This window comes from Cannabis sativa, unplaced genomic scaffold, assembly GCF_029168945.1.
Source record: "Cannabis sativa cultivar Pink pepper isolate KNU-18-1 unplaced genomic scaffold, ASM2916894v1 Contig5, whole genome shotgun sequence".
In the NCBI taxonomy this organism is placed as follows: domain Eukaryota; kingdom Viridiplantae; phylum Streptophyta; class Magnoliopsida; order Rosales; family Cannabaceae; genus Cannabis; species Cannabis sativa.
The window spans coordinates 373,798-389,979 of record NW_026870041.1 but is presented as its reverse complement, the minus strand read 5'-3'; the positions used below and the strand labels follow the sequence as shown (position 1 = coordinate 389,979).

The following is a 16,182-nucleotide window of genomic DNA, read 5'->3' as shown; positions in this document are numbered from 1 at the left end:
TTTAGGGGTGTGCATTAGCACCTTTTTTTTTTTGCCGTAATATCAATTAGAATATTAGATATTATAATATTGGAAATCTCTATACCCCTCTAAATGATTATTTTGGTAGGTTTTTTCTCTTTCAACATTCAAAGTTTTTTAATCATGTTTTCAATATGGCATGTGTTGTAGCTATTTAAGATCACTTTTAAATTTTTAAAAAAATTTAAATAATTTATAGTGCTAAAAATAAGATTTAAACAATCACATGTCACGCATATAATTGTAATTTACTTTTAATTTTTTGAAAATTTATAGGTCCTAAATAACTATAGTGTAGCACTAAAAACTCTCTTTATCGAAAGTACACTATAAAATTACCATATAATATTAACCTATTTCTAATATTAATGGTTAACATCATTTTTGTTACCTATTTCATTTTTTTAATTGATTGTCATTGTTACCATTAATTGTAGCACACAATTTTGATGAAAAATCTTACTTATATAAATATAAACTACCAATTTTCAATTAATTATATTGTTATGCATTTAAATTATATTAATCTAACATATATTAAAATCTTTTTCAGTTATAGAGCTTTTATAATCAATCAAGGTTATGAAAATAGACTTTTATATTTGTTGTGAATAAAATTATTATTAGTTGACTATAACTCTTCAACTCTAAAATAAAATAAAATATTATTTAGAGACAGAGAAAACTGTCATTATTAATCAAGTTGAGGCCTCCTTAGAAGAAGAGAGAAAGTCTTATTCTATGGTCCATCAAAAGAAGAAGAAAGAAAAGCCTTTCATGGCTTTTTCCTCACAATTCTCTCTCTCTTTTTCTCTCTTACATATTTTATTTAAGCCAATTTTTCTATAGCAAATTCCATTACAACACTTCTCTCTCTTCTTCTTCTTATTCTTCTTCTCTCATCATATTTTTTACATCAAAATTAATTCCATATTATGTTTCGTGTTATAGAGTTATTTAGTTTGATTCATCGTTTTGTTAAAGTCACTTTTTCTTTAACATTTTATTTCATCTTATACTTGTAAAAAGATTACATTTTTATATATATTTAGTACTATTCTTTATTGTTTCATTCATTTTTCCCAATTGGGTATCTGAAAAATCTCACTTTTTTCTCATTTTTTCATTTTTTCAATTGTTACCAAAAATGATGAAAGGTTCACAAAATCACAACACCAAGTACTCATCAATGGCTATTCTCACAAGACTCACAAATGTTGCCCAAATCCATTTCATCAACATGCTCACATATATAATCCTATTTGGTTGTGGTTTAACCTTTGGAATTATCTTAACAACTTACATGAAAGAATTCTCATTCAATCTCCAATTCACACAATTCTCAATCTCAACTTCTTTACCAACTTATCAAAACACAACTCAATTAAGTCCTCCTTTGATGATAAGTACTACAACAACTACTACTACTCAAAATGACACTACTAAAGAAGAAGAAAAAGAAGAAATTGTTATAAGGCCGAATATCAGCCGTCGAATTGGATTGGATGATTATCTGACACCGCCAAATGTAACACACGATATGACCGATGAAGAGTTGTTGTGGAGAGCTTCAATGGCTCCAAAGATTCCACAATATCCATTTGAGAGAGTTCCTAAGGTTGCTTTCATGTTTTTGACAAGAGGACCTGTTTTTATGGCTCCATTTTGGGATAAATTCTTTGAAGGACATGAAGGGCTTTACTCAATTTATGTTCATTCTAATCCTTCTTACAATGGATCAGTTCCTCAAAATTCTGCCTTTTTTGGTAGAAGAATTCCCAGTAAGGTTAGTTAACTTTTCTCATTATTATTATTATTGTTATTATTTATTTAACCAATTTATTTGTCTTTGTCCTTAAAATTTGGTGCTTGTCTCCTTATTGCTTTTTGTTATGTTTAGTTTGGGGACCATGTTATAGAACTAACTACTAAGCAAAAATGATTAGAAAAGCTAATGACAATTTTCTCCCACCAGAAAAAAAAAACAGGGGGTGTTAAGTAACACAAGTTAATCAATATTAATAAGAGAAAAACTAGTAAGAATGTTTGGTTTAGTAATAAAAGTTAGAACTAGGCCGACTCTAAGTTAAGGCGGATTAGGCCCGCGCTTAGGATTCACTCACTTTAAGACCCAAATGAAAAAAATGTACATATATTTTTAATAATTTTTAAAAATATTATTTATTCTTATAATAAAAATTCAATTTTTTTTTACAAGACCCATTCGAACATAGTGTCGGCCCTAGTTAGAACTAGAGAAATTTTTCCTCACTAAGTAAAAATAATAATAACAGAGAAACTAATGCCAATTTTCTACTATAAAAAACAGGGGAGAAGGGATTTAACACAAGGTAGAAAACTAGAAATGGTGAATGACCTATATAATACTTTTTTTATTTATTTTATTTGATTTTAATAATAATATTTATACCAAAATTATACATCAAAATATTACACAATGTCAGGTTACATTATTTTTGAAAGAATAGAATAGAACCTATTTGAAATACATGTAATTAGTTGTAAGAAACTTTGTCAATGTGTGTAATATTTTGGTTTATAAATTTAGGTGTTTGCATAATTACTTTTTTTTAATGTAAAAATGAGTTTAAATTTTGGTAAAGATGAATACCAAACAAGAAAGATGAATTAATTAAGAAATAAAATATTAATGGTAGTTAGTTAGCATATAATATATGGTACATACTAGTATAATTAATAATAATTTATAGTTTCATACTAGTCCCTTTAAGTATAATAAAATCAACATATGTCATTTCTAAATTAATATATGGTACATAAGGAGACAACTATTTCAGTTCTGATAGATAATTGTTAACCCAAATGAATTTTAAGTACCCTTTTCCAAAATTCCAATCATAAAAACAGATAGCTACATTGTACTTTAAATCATTACAATATTAGTGTTAAAACTCTTTCATTTCATATGAGATGAGATTGAGATGTATCACACACTAGTTTAGATCCTGAAAACGATGGCTGGCTGTGATATTATTATTATTATCTAATAATGATTTCATGATTACTTAGTACTCACATATCCACACACATGGGCTCTTTCTCTCTCTTTGCACCATTGAGTTAGTCATTTTCCAATAGCTAACGGCACAACATACTCACTAATAAGAGAAATGTTAAAGGTGACCTATTGTGCTTAGAGAATTGCTAAAAAGAATTATTAGTGTCTAGTACTTTCTTCGGTATCATATTATTATTGGTGTAATTAAGTATTGAGTCTCATATAATTAAAAAAAATAGCTTTTAAAGAATATCGATAATACTAATCGTGGAACACCACTTATAGAAAGTGTTAGGCATCATTAGTGTCCGATAGCAATGTTGATTGTGCCTAATACCCTTATGAAGTGTAATATATTGCTATTAGTGCAATTTGATATCGGCTTCCACTATTTTTAATTAAATACAGATTATAGAAAATTAGTATTTAATTATAAGACATTATATCATAATGGTACTAAACACTTTGGTGACCCATAACAATGCTCCTCTCCTCTAATAAATGGTATTTGGTAACTAGTTGTTGTTATTTTTCAGGTAGTAAGATGAAACCTCATACCTAACAAAAATTAAGAATAATGTAATTGTCTTTATATTTAGTTCTTCCCCACACAATCTTTTGTACTTAACACGTTTAATTAGTTTCTAAAAATGACTACCAAACCCCAATGACAACAAAACATTGGCAACCAAAAATAGAAAATAGTACTAATTATTAGTACTCTCACCAACATCCCACATTATATTAGCATAAGAGAAAATAGGCACCAAAATATGATGTAGAGTAATTTTCAGCAAATCACATTTGATTGATTGATATTGAGATAATATTTTGTGTACACATATTATTACTTTTATATTAATCATCTCATGTTTTTCTCAAATAAATTATGTGTTAATATTCTTCAAAAAATTTACTTATGAAAATAATGTAGGAGTAATTATGAAATTCTAGAATAGTATGATTTAAGCTAGTTGATTATGTGTTATGTTTTATTATGATGTTGTTTGTTATAGGATATTATATTGAATAAAAGTATCAGGAGATTGTTGTAATTAAATATCGATTTCTACACGTATGTTGTATCAAATAATTTAACTAATTATTTCATACAAAATTTTAGGAAGTAGGATGGGGAAAAGTGAGTATGATCGAAGCCGAGCGGCGCCTACTAGCGAATGCCCTACTCGACATATCGAACCAACGATTTGTGCTCCTCTCTGAGGCTTGTATCCCGCTCTTCGACTTCAAAACAGTCTACAATTACCTAATAAACGCCAAGAAAAACCATGTCATGGCCTACGATGAGCCCGGGGCGGTAGGAAGAGGCCGATACAATTACCACATGTACCCCGAAATCTCCCTAAAGCAATGGAGAAAAGGGTCTCAATGGTTCGAAATGGGGCGAGAATTGGCCATTGAAGTTGTTTCTGACCAAATCTACTTTCCCATTTTCCAAAAGTATTGTCATGGCTCTTGTTATGCTGATGAGCATTACCTTCCAACATTTGTGAGTATCAAGTTTTGGGAGGGCAATTCCAACAGGAGTTTGACTTGGGTTGACTGGTCAAAGGGTGGTCCACACCCAGCTAGGTTTTGGAGAACAGATGTAACGGTTGAGCTTTTGAGGGGTTTAAGGAATAATAATAATACTAATTGTGAGTATAATGATAATGGTACTAATCTTTGCTTCTTATTTGCTAGGAAGTTCTTGCCTAGTGCTGTGGATAGGCTTGTCAAGTTTGGCCCCAAAATTATGCACTTCCATTAAGTTTAGGGATACACAAATGAGAGTGATGTGATGACCATTCTTGTACTCAATATTGGTGCTTCATTTTGTTTAATTGATTTTTTTGTATGTCACTCCATTACATTGTTAATACATTAAAGAGCTTTTCTTGCTCTTTCATATCTTAAGATCTTCATATTATAGGTATACATAGTTTTTTATAATTAGTTAACAAATTTTTATATTATTTAATTATTTAATTAAAATGTGTGAGAACTGATATTAAGATATCGAGTATTGCAATTAGATATCTAATACTATTTAGAAGTGACACTATATAAAAGATTGTAACTTAATACTTAATTATATATAATAATTTAATATTTTATTTGTTTAATTTATATGAAATGGGAAACAATTCTTAGTGGGATTTAACTGTTATGAACTTATAATACAAACCCTTTTTCTTTCCAAATTCATATAATTCATACTTGCACGGTGCTCAAGGGAAACTATGACTTGGTTTTTGACTGCTTTACTAGTTTTTGATACTTTTGCTTGAAATTATCGAAGCCCTTTATGAACTTTCCTTTGTGTTATATTTTTCACAAAACATGAATGTTTGGGAAGAAAGAACAACACTAATCACCATTCACAAAACTCTACTCATCAAAGTGAGTGGTAATAAAATATGCCAATAATATATACAAGAAAATCTTTGGTTTAAATTAATTATACTTTAAACTCAAAACGTTTGTGGTAATAAAATATGCCAATTATATATAAATTGCTCCTTCTCAACAACTATGATCACATGCAAAACAGCCAAATTTGTAGGTATATATATAATAATTCCTTAGTCGATTGATTTAATTAGGCTTGACTTGACTTTTGAGGTTATAAAACAAACTACAAATAAAAATGTAAACAAAGACTAAAAATAAATAAAATAACTAATTAAAAAAAAAAACCGTGATTTACACAAAATGGTGTCTTTCTTTTTTTCCCTATTTCCTACTCGACTCGTTCACTGACTCGCTCCACACGTGCCTTCAGACACAGAAGGCGACTCAGAAACCGAGTCAACAACATCATGACTCGGTGACACCTCAGCACCACGAATCTCATCAATCATCTTAACCACTTGGCTCATCCTGGGCCGTTGATCAGGATTAGACGTTGTACACGTCATCGCCACTTGTAACAACCCCACCATCTCTTCTTCAATATCTTTATACCTCATTAGCTCCAAATCAAAAACCTCCGCCGTCCACTCCTCTCTCACCACCGATTGAACCCATCTCGGAAGATCCACAACCCCACCGTACCCGCACCCGGGTCCACCTCCATCCACCGCCGAAGGACACTTACCGGTCAGAAGCTCTAATAAAAGAACCCCAAAAGAGAACACGTCGGATTTCTGCGTGAGTTTTCGACCGTCGTTTGATTCCGGCGCACGGTAACCGTTGGATTTGGAAGGTTGGGGGGCTCCGAATAGGGACAATCCGAAATCTGAGACTTGGGCATTACCCGATTTGTCTATTAAGATGTTTGTTGATTTGATATTGCCGTGGATGAGCCGGAGAGATTTGCAGGAACTGTGGATGAAAGCTAATCCTCTTGCTGCTCCGGCGGCGATTTTTAGCCTTGTGGTCCAGTCTAATGGAGTTCTTCCTGGGCCTCTGTTACCTGGATAAATCATAAATGGGCCGAGTTAGATATGTCAAGGCCCATTAAGGACAAAGCCCATGGTCCAAGGTCTATATGTATGGATAAGAGTGTAGAGCAGGAAAAGAACAAAAAGAAGAGAATAAAAAGAGAGATTTAATTATGTTAAAGATAAAGAAGCAATAATAATAATGGAAACAGTGAGACAGTCTGGATTTTGGTATTATAATAATTTTCTCAATTCCCAAATTGTAACTAAGCTTTTTGCAGAGTCCAAGCAGCTTTGTGTCATTGTTGTCTTATGATAATAAAACTCTTTGCTTTTAATGACAAGCAAATATTGATAAAAGTACTAATAATAATTCAAAAATCAAGTAATTTGCAGAATTTATATTGCAATAGTCTAAGTAGTTAAATAATATTAGAGTTTTGATAATTGGACAAAGATTAATTTAATGTTTTAAATGGTTCTTGGGGTGTTCCTATGGATCTAATTGTTTAATATTTGAGCTCTTTTTTGTACTGTGTCTTTAATGAAATATTTCAGTTTTCTTCCCAAGAAAAAAAATAACTAAAGCTACTTAACTAAAGGACTTAAAAACAAGACCCCACTCCAAAAAAAATAAAAAAAACAAGACCCCACAACATAGACATCATGACAAAACACGTCCCTTTACAGGCTAACAGCCTAACACAATACAAAGACAAATCTTTTCTGTATAGAACGGCTTGTTATTATTAAGCTGTAATTTTGGTATGTATTTAATTGTTTAGTTAATTATTTTTCATTTAAAGTAGTATAAATTGTAATTAAAAAATACTAATAAATTTTTAGAAAATTATAAATATTTTAGAGTGTAAAAATAAAGTTACTATTTTCTCTTATAGCTTCATAAAAAGATAAGAGGTAGTATATAATATAAATTTTTCCATTATTATTAAAGAAAAATCAAACCACTACCGTGGGGGGACCTATATCCTTATTCAACTACCCCATCAACATTGGATTATTAGTTTGGATATGTAAGTAAGTAATTATCAAGTGATACTATGATAGTGAACTTTTCTTAGAAACTTAGAAAAACTACCAAAATTCATCATGAAAAAAACACACAAAACAACAATCAACCAAACAAACACAAAGCAAATATTAAAGTACAAAACCAAATAATTATAATAATAAGTGAGTTTGAACAACAAAAACTTACCGTGTAACAACCAAAACAAGCTCCCATTAGGCATGTAATCATACACCAACAACTTCTCTTCACTAGCAAAATAATAAGCCCTCAAACAAACCACATTGGAATGCCTAAGTCTCCCAAGAACTTCCATGTGTTGTTCAAACTCTCTCTTCCCACCAATTTGAGCATCCTTAAGTCTCTTCACAGCCACCACATTGCCATCGTCGAGAACCGCCTTGTAAGCCGTCCCGAAACCGCCTTTTCCCAACATTTCCGCCGAGGCTCTAAGCAAATCTTCGAGCTCGAATCGCTTGACACCTTCGAAGAACACCATTTGACCCCTTTCGAACCCGGGTTGGGCCGGGTATGGGCTTGAAGAGTAGACGATTTTTTCGCTGTCTATTAGTTTTTGGTTAGAACCCTTTGTTGTTGTTCCTTGTCTCATTTTAGCCGAGTAATTACGCCAAAAGTAACAGTAGAGGAATAGTGATATGACGATTAGTACTAAAATATCGCCGAGTATTATGGCGATTAATGCTAGTGGGGTTATTTTAGCTGTTTTGTTTGGGTGAGTGTTTGCCGAGTTATTGGGATTTGAGTTAATAATCGGGAGAGAACTCGGCGATGATGAAACCACCGTTTGATTACCGGAAGGTATTACTGACGATGCGGTGGCTCCGGTTGAGCCTGGTTTGGTCGGATTAGTTAAGGCTTTCTTGCAATTCTCCATTGGAGATCCACAGAGGTTAGGGTTTTGAGTAAAAGCGGATTTGGGGAAAGTTGAGAATGATTTGGGGATTTCGCCGGCGAAACTGTTTCCGGTGATGTTTAAGTCTTGGAGATTTGGAAGGACTAAGCTGGAGATGGAACCGGAGAATCGATTCTCTTCTAAGCGAAGAGTCAACAGATGAGTCAAACGGTTGATTGTGGTTGGTATCTCGCCGGATAAGTTGTTGTGGGAGAGATCAAGACGGTAGAGTCGAGCGAGAGAAGTTGCAGAGGCCGGAAAGTGGCCGGAGAAGTCGTTGTGGGAGAGGAAAAGGAGTTTGAGAGCTGTGAAGTTTGAGAGATCGGGAATCGGACCAGAGAGACGGTTTCGTTTGAGGCTCATGACTCGGAGCTGAGTCAATGCGGTGAGTGACTCGAACGAGTTACGGAGATCGAGGTTCTCTAGGACGAGTCTGGAAACTCGGTGGTTTATGCAAGAGACGCCGGAGAAGCTACATGGGTCGATGGAGGTAGAGTTCCAATCGGAGAGATTGTTCGATACGTCTGAGCTCGCTTTGAACGCCATTAAAGCTTCTAAATCTGAGTTCGAATAAGTGCCATGAAGAAGTGAGATCAAGGAACAAACTAAGAACAGGAAGTAAAGGGTTCTTTCCGCCATTGTTGCTCTGCAACTGAGGAAAGAGAGAGAGAGTTGAGTCAGTGTAATATTGTGTAGTGGAAAAATGGTCTGGTTTTTAGTAAAGAAAAAGGAAGGAGAAAGGGGTAATATTGTAATTATACAAGCATGAGAAGGGTATTATTGGAATAAAAGTATGTATATTTTACTCACTGGCAAACGACGTGATTCATCGTAAGGATGAAAAGACAAGAGCATGCAACGGTGAAGTGATCAAGATGGAAAAGACAGTCGTACCCTTCTCGTCACTTATGGTCAACACATTTCTCTAGTTTAGGAAACAAAATCACACTTCTTAATTTGGCTGTTTAGTCAAATCAGTTTCTCTATTCTATTCTTAAAATATTTCATTAAAATTTCAATTTATCCATTTTACAAAATAAATTTAGATTAATCATAAATTACTCAAAAAAAAAAATAAATAAATAAATAAATAATCACGATTTTATAAATTATAATAATTATCTAATATTTTCTAATGTTGAAATAATATTCATGTAACAAAATATTTAACTTCATTTTTTGTTACCAAATTTTACAAATAATCTTTTTTTTTAACATTAAATGCTTGGCGATACACTGAATTCAAGCAAATCGAAAGTATAAACCTATTTAACCACATTATAAACAACAAATTACTAAATTTATTAATATTAGAAAAATTACAATACGAATGCATATTAGAAATCCTATAACTTGAGTAGAGTAGTTCTCAATCTCCCATCTAAAGATGACTCCATTAAGAATTTTGATCGTAGTTTTTAAATTACTTTTCACAATCACAAAAAAATCATAATTTTTAAATCACTTTTCACAATGATTTACAAATAACCCTTTATAACAATTAGATAAGGTACCATTTTATTACAAAAAAAAAAAATTGTGTATTTTATTTATCCCACATTATTCATGTGAGTAGTTGTGTAGTATATTTGTCAAATGGTGAAGAGGGACGAGAGGCGTCCCTAAGCTTTCCAAGTCACTAGTATGTGACGAGGGGATTTTTAAAAAATGAGTAATTTCATCTGTTGATACATTCTTCTTTCTTTGCCTTTTCAACACATGTAAATGAACGATTTAGTTAGTATTGGGCATGGTTTAATTTTGTACGAATTATAAAGTATAAAAAAAAAAAAAATCAAAGTTCCAAATTGGACATGAGAACTTATTATTTCTTCATTTATTCTCATTCAGTCAAAAAGTATTTTTTTATGGGTTGATTTCTTCATTTTAATGAAGCATGGAATAAACAAGACTTTTTCTTTTTGTTGAAGGTAAGTTGTGCACGAAAAGCCCAAAACCAATTCTAGGGAGCATTAAAGCTTCATAGGGTCTTTCTGTCCAGGTGCATGTAGTCCGCATCTTTATATACATGTTTATTTCACCAAGTCTCTTCCGAGATAGTGCCCAGATCGTTACGCTTTTTGTACAGGCCGAATTTGTAGCCTCAAACAGGGCTCGGTGGCGACGGGACTAGTGGTCGGGCCCTCCTCTTGGGGACAAGTGTCAGTTGCCTCTTGCTGGCCCAACCTGTCCTGGTCTGATGCCACCTTCCTTGTTTAGGTACCAAACCACTTTGCCAATTGCAAGCTGAGTACTACATACCGTAACTGTAACAACAATTCATGCGAGCAACTTCTTCCCCCCTCCTCTCTAACTCCTAGCTCCTTCTATTGACCTTAAACCCAAGTTCTAAAGCATACAAACTAATGGTGGGTACCAATACCACAAGAATTATAAATTTGGATAGGAGATATAAAGGTAGGGTGTATGGAATTAAGTATGTACCTGGGAGCAGAGGATGAATTAAAGTAAAAGTAAAAGTGAAAGGACATGACACGTGTGAAGTGGGTGGAACGCTCCAGCAATCATGGCAAAGAGCAGCTCTTTGGTGCTTTTTGCATAAATAATAAATATTATCATCATTTAATTTTAATTAATATTTATCAGACAATCTTTTTTCCGTACTTTTATATTATCATAAAGTACCAAATTATCCTCACACGCGTGGACAACTTCACACGTGTTTTTCCAATGTATATTAAAAGCTGTTGTTGTCTTGTTGAGTGAAGATAATCCTCTATTTTCGTTTCAAACGGTCAATTTTTTTTTTTTGAGAGAAATTACGTTTATACTTGTTCCCAAACAAAAAATTAGAGAATTAGATTGATATGTAGTATTATTTTGGTAGTATATAATTAAATATCAAATTTCATATAACTTATGAAAATAGTTTTTAAGAAATATCGTTAATCAATCATAGGGCATCACCTATGGAAGGTGTTGAGCACTATAACACCCAATAGTAATGCTCATTTTTAGATAAATGTTAAGACTATCTCCAATCATCGAAGAAGTAAAATTTGTATTAAATTTGACACAAAAATGATATTGTTATATTTAGCCCCCTATTTATAATTATCCTCTAATGTAGAGATGTAAGAAAATATTATTATTATTGATTATCATTTAATATTTTATTAAAAATATACAAATATTGTATTTTATTTTTTTGATTGCTTAAATAATAGTAATATAATAAATAAAAAAAATAAAATATATAAAAATCAATAAATTATTATAATTAGTGACATTATAGTAAATAAAAAGAGTAAATTTATTGTGGATTAAATTTGACACAATTTATATAATATGTCAAAATTGACACATTTTTTTAGAACATCACTAGAGTATTATTTTTCTTAATTAAGTATGTTAAAATAGAGCAATACGCCACTTTTTTATTACTTCATTGGAGATGCTCTAAAAGTCACTAATGTTGCCTAGTACTACTATGAGGTGTAATTATTAGTATAATTTAATATCGAATTTCACTTATTTTAATTTAATAAAGATTATAAAAGACTGCTAACCAATGTTAAGACAACATGTCATAGAGGTTCTAAGTATCTTAGTACCCCATTGCAATACTCTAAATCTAAAGTATAAATTTAAAATGGTCATTTTGATACATTTTCGATATTTATGAGAATTTTTTAGTTATATATAATGATTAAGTATATTGTAGTTATTTAAGATTATCAGTAAGTTTTTAAATAATAATATTAGGTGTATTAATATAAACGTGTTACATGTACAAAAGTATGTACATAAATAATTTAAATTGACAATTAACTATGAAAAATAAATAACACCTTAAATTTATTAATAGTTTAATAATTTAAAAAATTTCAACATTAAAAATTTAAATTTAAAAACTTAAATACGAGTAAAATGATAATTGTGATATTTTAACAATACATTATTTATATAAATATAATAATGCGACTCAGTGAGTCAGATTCTTCCATCATTAATATATTTTATTATTTATGTTATCTCTCATCAATTTTGCATTAAAATATACATAATAAATATAATCATTAACTGCTAGAGCTAGAGAAGTTTGGTTATAACGGATAGGATAATGAATTATGAATCAATAAATGAAAAATAAAAATTGGAGCTAAAAAATAAATCATCATTATTTGAAAATAAAAGAAAGTTTAATTGTTGTTTTTGGGTCAATAGAATAGAATAATGTGTTTTATAAAAGTTACTAAATGTTTTGTAAAATAATAAATTGAACTTTGTATTTTTTTTTAAAAAAAATAAGTATAAAATAGTAACTTGAGTTTAATTTTTAATAATTTTTTTTAAATATAACTTAAAAATATATTCTAGCATGAACAGATACAAAAATGTATATAGTTAAATCATAACAACTATAAATTAAGTTATTATTATTTTTTTTTTTGACAAAAACTTAATTTAAAATAATTTTAATTATTTCGTCTAATTTATTATTTAACACAATAAATGATCTATTTATAATTTTTATAACTACAAATTCAAAATAGTATTTACCTTTTAAATATTTATGGACTTGCTGAGTTTTAGGGCAAGGAATAAATAAAAGGGTTGGTCTCAAAATCGAAATTTGTCCCATTTTTCACTCACTTGCTTTTGCTTTTGCTTTATAAAGTGATATTATAAAATCAAGTCATTTCTTTGTTGCTGACAACTTTTGCCTTTGCTTCATTGTTTAACACTACTTAATTCTTATTCTTCAACTATACAATTATTTATTGATTTATTTGTTTTTTTTTTAAAAAAAATATTCTTTGGACAGCCATTACCTTTCTATCTACCTCAATTGGGTTCTTTTTACAAATTCAAAAATGTTTTAGATATTTATTTTGTATTGTTTCCTAACCTAAAATTTGAACTCATAATCCTTTTGTGCATTATTTTTATGAAAATGTAGAGAAGCATTATTTATGAGGTAAAATTTTATGTTATGTTAGCTCACTTGATGAAATTCTTTTTTAACAACATTTCCTTAGTGCATGTTTGACATCATAATTAAAAAACTGTTTTTTGTTTTTAAAAACAGAAAATTGTTTTTTGAAACAATTTGGCTTGTTTAACCTTATTTTTTAAAAACAGTTTTCAGAAAACAAAGTTACAAAAAACAAAAATTTTGAAAACAACAAAATGTTATTTTTTGTTTTAAAAACCAATTCACTTTTGCTCAATATTGTTTTTAAAAATCACTAACCAAACGTGACTTGTGTTTTAAAAACTTCAAAAACTATTTTTTGTTCTCATTTCTAAAAACAATTTTTTAAAACAAAAAACAGAAAACAATACCAAACATGCTCTTATATTTTCACATTTTGAGTTATATTTTTAGGTCATAAAATGTGAGTGCTTTTATAGATAACAAAAGATTTTAGATTTCGTGGTTCATATAAATAATGTTATCTGTTACATCGTGAAATAAAATTAAACTATTTAGAAATCTTAAATAAATTACAACTTAAAAGAATTTTAGAAATCAAATACAATTTAGTTACATACTTATCAACTTAAAAGATACTGAATATATGTTTTGCTCTTAAAAGCTACTAAAATTGGTTTAAGTTATAATAGTTTTTTAAATGTAAAATTTGAAACTGATCAATTGATTGAATTTTGTGAAACCATTTTATAGTTCATTAATAGCAAATCAACTTCTATTTTTGAATAATCCACCACATCACTTTTGTTTCTATTGTAATAAAAAATTTATGTAGAAAAACCCCTATCAATAATTATATAATTTTATGTATGGTTAATTTTTAAATATCTTGTTTCTATACAACAATTTTCTTTTTGCGCGATAGTTTCTATAAGTGTTAAGTCTGTGCCTAAAACCCATCTAGCTTAGGAGCCCAAAAATATTTTGTTTTCTTTTAGAACTACATATATATTTTTTTATAAATGTTAAAAAATACCCCATTTTTTTTAAGGCTAATTAGTAATTTTTCTCCCTGAACTTTGACATATATTAAATCATGCTCCCTGAACTTTTTTGGCCGTTAAAATTCCCCCCTGAACTATTAAGATTGTTAAATTTAAGGACTTTTGTCTAATTTCATTCAATTTTACTGTTTCAAGTACTAAATCATGCTCCCTAGACTTTGATATCTACCAAATTATGCCCCTCAAACTTTTATATGTATTAAATCATGCCCCCTAAACTTTCATCCATGTTAGAATTTTTTTAACTAAAATTTGATAAAAGTCCTTAAATTTAACAATCTTAATAATTCAAGTCCTTAAATTTAATAATCTTAATAGTTCAAGGGGAATTTTTAACAGCAAAAAAAGTTCAAGGGCATGATTTAATACATGTCAAACTTCGGGGGGAAAAATTACTAATTAACCTTTTTTAAATAAAGATCAAATTCTATTTTTAATGACTCACTATATTTCAGGACCGGCCTTGACACTAAAATTAATAATAATATATATTTTTTTGATGATTAAATACATTATTATATGACATTATGATGAGCCCTAATAACTTCGTGCAAATCTCTAAATATTTGATTAACACATAAAAGGAAAAAGATTAGAAATGTAGATGCAGTTAGTAGACAACTTTATGGTTTGAGTTATACGATATATTCCTAAACGCTTTCCAAAGCAAATATTAATTAATATTAATATATATCATTAAATTAGAACAAATATAATACAAATAAATTTTGACTACTTACTTCTAATTCCAATTCCTACTTCAAAATAATTTTGGTGGGTTACACTGCAAATTAGATCTTCAAACATTGTGCGAAAAATATAATTCAACAATTTTTATAACAATTTTTTAAAAATGTCATTTATTTTTATTTTTTTTTATAAAAAAATAAAAATAAATTGTTTTTCTAAATCAAATATAACTCAACGTCGGCCTTGCTAAAGAAAGAAATGAACTTTTCCAAAGTGCTTTGATTTGAGCCTTTCAATTTTGACCCTCTTAGCAAAATAATTATAAGAATTTGACATTGTTATAGAGGCTAAGAACACTTTCAACAACTCTTTTATTTTATCATTTAAAATATATCGTCAAAATCTTGCTTTTTTTTATTTATTTTTTATTTTACAACACATTTTTATATTACACTATGCATCAATTTCTTTAAAATACATCATTCAAATCCTATATATATATTTTTTTTAATGTTTTTATATTTTATTTATTTTAAATATGTAATATTAATATATACACATATCCCCGTACAAAAATAATTATTAAAATCTAAAATAATTAATAAAATATGTTTAGAGTAATGAATAATATTTTATAAATGAATAATATTTTAAATAAACTTTAATTAAAATGAATAAAAATTTTAGAATATTTGCTGTAGCTTATTTTTAGTACGTTTTTTTTTTAATTTTTTTTTTAAAGCTACTTTATTTTAAAAAAAAAAAATAAAATTGTTTTGAGTGCTCTAAAATATGAGCATATATGCATTTGTTATCCTCACAAATCCTATTTTTGATAACAAAATGCAAAGCCAACTCTCCCATGTTTACCAAGAATGAACAATCTTGTTGAAATCATCAAAGGACTAGCTACTACCTTTATAACCAATCATATCATTTCTCAAACATAATCTTCTTCATATAAGCAACTTTCCTAGCTCTTGGATACTATGGGCAAACATTTATGATGATGATGATGTGATGCTTATATATTGGAAGTGTGATCAAAACAAATAAGATATGTGTGTATGTATGTGTGCAAGAAACAAAGGTATAGTATATATGTAAGAATAAATTGACAAAATCAAATTGTAAAGTT

General features: G+C 29.4%; 2 protein-coding genes across 2 annotated transcripts; one reads left to right on the top strand and one right to left on the bottom strand.

Moving 5' to 3' along the window:
- The first annotated feature begins 798 nt into the window (after window positions 1–798).
- On the top strand, window positions 799–4,920 carry LOC115715000 (glycosyltransferase BC10). Its single transcript, XM_030643782.2, has 2 exons — window positions 799–1,807; window positions 4,185–4,920. The coding sequence occupies exons 1-2, from the start codon at window positions 1,169–1,171 to the stop codon at window positions 4,830–4,832; spliced, it is 1,287 nt and encodes a 428-aa protein (XP_030499642.2). The 5' UTR covers window positions 799–1,168; the 3' UTR covers window positions 4,833–4,920.
- A 682-nt stretch (window positions 4,921–5,602) lies between these two features.
- On the bottom strand, window positions 5,603–9,426 carry LOC115712964 (probable leucine-rich repeat receptor-like protein kinase At1g68400). Its single transcript, XM_030641401.2, has 2 exons — window positions 7,667–9,426; window positions 5,603–6,479 (listed from the first exon to the last, which is right to left on the bottom strand). Exons 1-2 carry the CDS (start codon window positions 9,027–9,029, stop codon window positions 5,818–5,820), a joined length of 2,025 nt encoding a protein of 674 aa, XP_030497261.2. The 5' UTR covers window positions 9,030–9,426; the 3' UTR covers window positions 5,603–5,817.
- Window positions 9,427–16,182: the final 6,756 nt, after the last annotated feature.

What these genes read in the sequence shown, in the direction of transcription:
- LOC115715000 (XM_030643782.2), top strand. Translation starts at nt 1,169, where the DNA reads ATGATGAAAGGTTCACAAAATCACAACACCAAGTACTCATCAATGGCT. An exon ending in GTAGAAGAATTCCCAGTAAG is followed by an intron (nt 1,808 to 4,184) that starts GTTAGTTAACTT and finishes ACAAAATTTTAG; the next exon opens with GAAGTAGGATGGGGAAAAGT.
- LOC115712964 (XM_030641401.2), bottom strand. Translation starts at nt 9,029, where the DNA reads ATGGCGGAAAGAACCCTTTACTTCCTGTTCTTAGTTTGTTCCTTGATC. An exon ending in CTTGTTTTGGTTGTTACACG is followed by an intron (nt 6,480 to 7,666) that starts GTAAGTTTTTGT and finishes TGATTTATCCAG; the next exon opens with GTAACAGAGGCCCAGGAAGA.